The 6,649-nt window shown below is 34.2% G+C and overlaps 1 protein-coding gene across 4 annotated transcripts in view; it reads right to left on the bottom strand.

The window, feature by feature from the left end:
* Window positions 1–218: 218 nt before the first annotated feature.
* The window catches only part of LOC135103626 (PHD finger protein 14-like), a 41,618-nt gene continuing 35,187 nt past the window's right edge, over window positions 219–6,649 (bottom strand). For 3 of the 4 annotated variants that reach the window (XM_064010128.1, XM_064010129.1, XM_064010131.1), the window contains exon 16: window positions 3,353–6,193. In XM_064010128.1, the coding sequence (XP_063866198.1) occupies window positions 6,034–6,193 (160 nt within the window). In that variant the 3' untranslated portion in view covers window positions 3,353–6,033. Of the gene's footprint in view, window positions 2,225–3,352; window positions 6,194–6,649 lie in introns of those variants that run through there. The other variant, XM_064010130.1, reaches the window with a different exon arrangement.

Here is a 6,649-nt window from a genome sequence, read left to right as displayed (position 1 = left end):
TTTACCACTCTGGACTTGAATGCTCAATATCTTCCGAACTTACAGCTCCATCCTCAATCAATGAATGCTGTAACAAACATGCCTGAGATCTAACTTTTCCAGGCTCACTCCCCTATTCAATTTCAACAAAAAAAAAATTGTTCTTAATATGTCTGACCAGTGATCACTTATATCTTCTGCTTATATTAGACTAAACTGGAGAAATTAGCTTAGCTGCAACCTATTAATTTTTCTCAATTTCAGAGTATGTTTTTAACACTTGGTACACTTAATATTTTTTACGCTGGCAGTTTTGAAGGAGCTATGTATCTTTACATAGAACAGTATCATACCATTAGGACTACAGCTATTTATCTATACAGAGATGATCAACAACTGGTGAACTGTCATGATTGTAGTACTTTTCTTGCTCCAATCATTGCAGAAGAAAACATCATGACATTACCAGTGGCAACCAACGTGTTATCACAAGAGCTACAGGAGGACCACAGTAAACACTAACCTCACTGAAACTGAAATGAGAGACATACCTTGTCCATAGGTCTAAGGGTGCAACATGTAAGAAAGCTGGGAAGAATTCTCTTCTTACATCCCAACTCAATGCTGGGACAAACTCAACGGTGGGATAAGTACAGTGGACCTGCTGTTTACACAGCTTACATTTATGCTTTTAACTTTTTACAAAATAACTTTGATCCATGAACACTGCTCCTGTAGTTTATAAGGCTATGCTTTTTTTTGTAAACAGCAAAATTTACCAACTTCTCACAATATGGTGTTTATACTGATCTAGAAGTTAAAAGCAATGCTTGTTCTTTATATCACATATTCACTGTATTAACAATAATTATATTGAGGTTTTACCACACAGCTGTAAATATACAACAAAAAAACATTTTGAAATGCAAAATAGTGTAGAGTTGTGTGAAGCATTTCAGACCATATCTCATGATCTGATAATTACTGCTGTAAGAACTCACATTTGATTTCATTTCACATTCCAGTTGTGTAAATAATTTTTTGTCATAGGTGATGTTCCACTTTATCCAGAACAAATATTTCTCTTATGAGGCTTATCCTTACTTCCCTTAATAGATTAATTAATATTGTAAACATCAGACCCACTGCACTGTTGGCCACTGCTCCCTTCCACATCATTTATCTCTTGAGGACACAAATTTGGTATAAGTACATTTGATTGCATATATTGCAGGGGCACTGATGCAGAAGCCTCTTGTGACTTGCATGAGGTTCTGGTAAGTGTCCAGTATTGCAGTTTGATAAATACAATTACTGACTGGTGCAGCACCAGATTTCAGATCCATATCCCAACTTTGAGAAGTGGGGGTATAATCCCCCTGAACACTGCACAGGATGAAAATATTATGCTTAAAGGAATGGGATTAAAATACTACAAAAGCCTCTATGAATGTTGTTGCAATGGAAGTGTTGTGCCTGGTGCTGCAGCCTATTTTGATTTTTGTTAGCTGACGATAATTTGAAGTTAGGCACCACATTTTACAAAATTTTCCAGTCTTCCTGATAATACACTAATGAATCACAGTAACTTGAAGTTAGTGCTAAGTTTCTCACCATACAGTACTTTAATTTAATTGTTTATTTATATCGAATTGTCAATTTTTATAGTAGCTGACATCTGCATCCTGTGACCCTTAAAATTAGCAACCAAAAAACCTGATTAGAACAAGACATGAGAGGGGAGAAAGGGCAGGCATTTGTATTGCATAATGCCAAGTCTATTTTTACAGCCATGAAATAATGATTGAATTATATTCTAATCTTCCAAAAAGCTCTGTGCTTGTATTATTCATGTCAGTTATTTGAATTTGTACATCTACATTGCTGATCAAAAATAAATATTTTTTTACATGACCTCAAAATATCATGTAAGATTGTGACCTGTGACCTAAGTTTGCAACTAATATCATGTGGTAAAATTGTATATAGTTAAACACAAATATTTATAAAAGCTAAAAAAATAAATTATATGAGAAATATTATATAATACTATGAAACTCCCAGAGTAGAAACAAGATCTTATAAATAGCATAATATTGCAGCATTAAATTATCAACATATTTGTACAGATTACACCTGCATATGAAATACTGCAGAAATGTAATGAAGAAAGAGCAGAAGGATCCCACAACCATTAGAAATTTGCTCGTGTCCACAGGACAGGAATACACTCAGGTCTCTAAGTCTGAAAAAGAAGAGCATCATTGAACAATGTGGAAGGAAAATTTGAAATAAAAGTAAACAGATTGGAAAGGCACTGAAAGCAAGAAAATGTAAATAAAAAAAAAAGGCATCCCACATCAAGTGCAGTTTTCTAAATTTTAGGAATATATCACCCTAAATCAAATGTAATTAATATACAAGATAATTTAAAGAAGGCAAAGTAAAAATTTAAGAAAGATTTAATCATCTACTCACTACAGAGGGCCATTCCAGCATGAGATGATGACAGATGTGGACTTCATATAATATCTATGTCTGAATGCCAAAAATAAATAGTTTTAACAATTAAATCAGATTAAATGGAACTTAAGGGGTATTGAATTGTGATAGCATATTGAATTGTGATAGCATAACAAAGGAGTATCTGTTAAAATCAGCTCTGCTCCTGTCATAGGCAAAGTTAATTTAGAAGCCACATCCCCCCGCCTCTTCCTTCATTTTAGTGAGGCAGAACTTGATCTCCATGAATGACCCTCTCCCAACTCACTCAATCACTTTTATCACACCAGTTAATTCATTTGAGAATCCTTAAGTGCAACATAATTATTGCCTATTACCAAAGTTAAATAATCACCTTATGATTTTCATGCCATGTACAAGTTCATTGTCTTGAATATTTCAATATACTTCAAAGCAGGAGTTTTGTGAGATTAGTGTGTGTGTGTGTGTGTGTGTGTGCACATGCATGTGTAGGCATGCATGCATGTCTGTGCACATCTTGCCTTGTTTTGCCCAAGCTACTCTTTACAAGGATGTCAGCTTGGTATATAAATACAAGGATAAAATATTGTATTAATAGTTGCACTGATACCAACTGCTATCTTTTACAATATTCCCCAAGGGCTACAAAGTAAATTAAGAGAGAGAGAGAGAGAGAGAGAGAGAGAGAGAGAGAGAGAGAGAGAGAGAGAGAGAGAGAGAGAGAGAGAGAGAGAGAGAGAGAGAGAGAGAGAGAGAGAGAGAGAGAGAGAGACTTTATTGTTGCTTCCCCAAAAAAGTTGAGGAGAGGGAGACTGTATAAGCATATTTATCTATATACCAAACTGAAATATTCCTTAAAGAGAGATGGATAAAAATATAAAGGAAAGGGTCCCACCTCTTGCTCTGTCCATTTGAGTCATCTTTTACAGTACACAGTATACTATTATGTCTCCCTTTAAAATATAGGGTTTTACATGTGTGTGTTATAATGACTAAGTGATATGTGATATAATTAGACTTCCTCTGGAATAAGTACAAACCACTTATACAAATAATCAAATTGCAATGAATGGCTGACGTGAGCAAATTCTTTTAATGAAACTGTCTATACAAATTGGTGAAAAATTGAAATAAGAAATAAATACATCCATTTGTATGTTTTTAGGAAATGAAATATGAAATAAATACATTATCCATTTGTGTGTTTTTAGGAAAAGTTTTTAGGAAAAGTGCATGTGCTCAATTATAAAGTCCAAATACTTTACTACACAGAAATAATGATTGAACATAATCTTAAATGCTGTGAAATTGAAGGAAGTGGTGAGCAACAAAATGGATGAAGGGTAAGGTAAGGGAAGTCTTCTTATAAATTACTAAGAATGTTACAAAATGGTAAAAAAAATAAATAAATAAAAATAATAAAAAAAAATAAATAAACAGAGCACCAAGCAACCTTACAATTACCCAATTACATTCACAATAAAAGCAAGTTAAAGAAATGAATTTGTATAGATGGCATGCATGAAAGCACAATATACAAATCAAATTAAAAGAAAGAAAATATTTACATTATATACACCTTTACTCTATTAATTTGGGTTAGACTATTTATAAGTTCCAGTGACTCCACTTCCTCCATATTGAACTACTGACTATATCTATGCTGAGTATTTCCAGTACCAAGTGAACAATTTTTTGTTGTGGGCATTTTATTTCAATAATGATGATCATATATGTGACATATGTACTAAGAAGTGAGCATAATAGTACATCCCTCCTCATAATTGTGCCAGCACTAAAGATATTAATTTAAGTTGTGTGAAATTTCTTGACACACTAACAGCACTTGTTGAAATAATAGTATGAGTGCTGTAAAATAGCACCAAAGTCTACTTGGTAGCAAATTTTTTATCTGAAATGCTACCATATTATATTTAGCATTACTTAGAAATTTTATTGGAAGAGCTAATGCTTGATATTAATGAACTTTGTTTCTATAACAGGTTGACATCCCCCACAAGAATGGCTATGACAAGGCACTACACACTTACCACATCCACAATCATTTCTTCACATCTAAGCCTCTATGTCTTTCAGTAGAGAGGATCACTTCTCATGGACCATACCATACATGTGTCAGTCATGAAACATACCAGAATATCTCTGCATCATGCCCCAACAGCAGATCTGATTTACTCCTGTTGCTAACTGCATGCCTCCCCTCCACCCGCGGCCGCGCTGCACAAGACTTTCTTCTTTCTCTCACTCCTATTCTGTCCACCTCTCTAACGCAAGAGTTAACCAGTATTCTCAATCATTCATCCCTTTCTCTGGTAAACTCTGGAACTCCTTGCCTGCTTCTGTATTTCCACCTTCCTATGACTTGAATTCCTTCAAGAGGGAGGTTTCAAGACACTTATCCACCAATTTTTGACCACTGCTTTGATCCTTTTAAGGGACTGGCATTTCAGTGGGCATTTTTTTTTTTATTAGATTTTTGTTGCCCTTGGCCAGTATCCTTCCTACATAAAAAAAAAAAAAAAAAAAAAAAAAAAAAAACATAATATTCCCATTCTTGCATCAAACTAAGAAAAGCTAAATAGACAATATGTAGCCAAACAATTTTCTTGTACAAATGCAGTTGACAATGCACCTGTAAATCCCATTACCATTCCCAAGAATGGGAAAAGTGGACAAGGGTGAGGGAATCCTCAGCCCAGCACCACCCTTTGGTAGAAATTACAACATAGATAAAGAATACAGAAGATGGCTCATATGATAGAATATACCAACTCTCACTTTTGGAAGACCAGCCACAATCACTAACAGTATTAATATAAGTGCAATACCATTTCATGAAAATGTAAAATTCCAGAGTAAGACATGTAAGCAAGTCATTCTTTTGTGATCAAGTTTGCCCTCCCCAAACTACTTCATGTTTGTTCTCTGAAAATTTCTTCCTCCTAAAATGGAGGAGTACATGAATCAACTGCATGGTGTCTGCACAGTTTTGCCCATCCTTCATGTAATATTACTCCTGTGCTCTAGGGAAACAAATTTCTTTCTGCACACTGCCATTTTAGATTTGCATGACTTAAAGGCATTTGTCAATGGATTATCATAAACAATTTATTGCAGTTTTGTCAAGGTTCATAACCCTGAATTTTTATTTCATTATAGCTTTATATTATGATGTTTAAGTATGAATGAGTCCTGGTAGGAGTTAAGTATACACTAGTTACTGACACACTTGCATTCAGTCATCCATCAATAGGACTGTGACAATCTCAGTTATATCATGATCATCTCTCTATTCTTGAGGGAACTTGCAAAGTTCTTTACATTGTACTGATGTTATATACACAACTGGTATTTATATAATGTAAAACTAGTTAACAGAATATATAAGCAAAATAATTACAAAACAGAAAAAAATAATTCATAGATAATTTAAAGGAATTGTTTTAATGCCATACAAACAAAAATATCAGGATTTGTAAGCTAGCATGATCTTAAATTCATGCTTTGTGAAAAATTATGGCAACAGGTTACTTAATGCATTCGAAGATACTAAGGAGCATTTATATTCCACTGGATGTGTGCCAGGTTTATGGTGCTTACCGCACTATCGCAGTCTTCACAGAACCATGAGTATCCACGACGCTTGGGGGATTTCTTGAGAGGAGGTTCCAAGCAATTAAAGTGATAGGCTTTGTTGCATTCATCACACCTAAAAGAAAACATCTCATTACTAAATTCTAATAGTGACAACATACAAGGGTACTTCACATCTGACCCTATTAAATATTGATAATTGTGTTGATTTCTGCTGCACAGACTTACGAATTAATGCTGGTGAGATGATGGCTTGTGGTAATGAAAGTAAGACAATGCAGTGGTGAAAGATGCAGCTGTGAGATATGTTAATAACTTGTCTGCTTTGTTTTGCTTTATATAGGGTGTCCTGTGAGGAAATTCACATACTCAAAGAAATGAAAGATCAAGCTATTCTATTCTACGTCAGATATATTCTATTCCATTCTTTAACACCAAAGTTTAGAAGTTACAGGACATTTAAATATAACTGTGCATCAAAGGCAAGTGGCTAGAAAGTCCTGTCCTGCAATGTCTAACTGATAAATGTTGCCATATGGAGTTAATTGTTTTAACTATTAATTGCTAAAAT

The sequence above is a fragment of the Scylla paramamosain genome, chromosome 9 (assembly GCF_035594125.1).
Source record: "Scylla paramamosain isolate STU-SP2022 chromosome 9, ASM3559412v1, whole genome shotgun sequence".
Lineage (NCBI taxonomy): Eukaryota > Metazoa > Arthropoda > Malacostraca > Decapoda > Portunidae > Scylla > Scylla paramamosain.
This window is presented reverse-complemented; position numbering and strand designations above follow the sequence as displayed.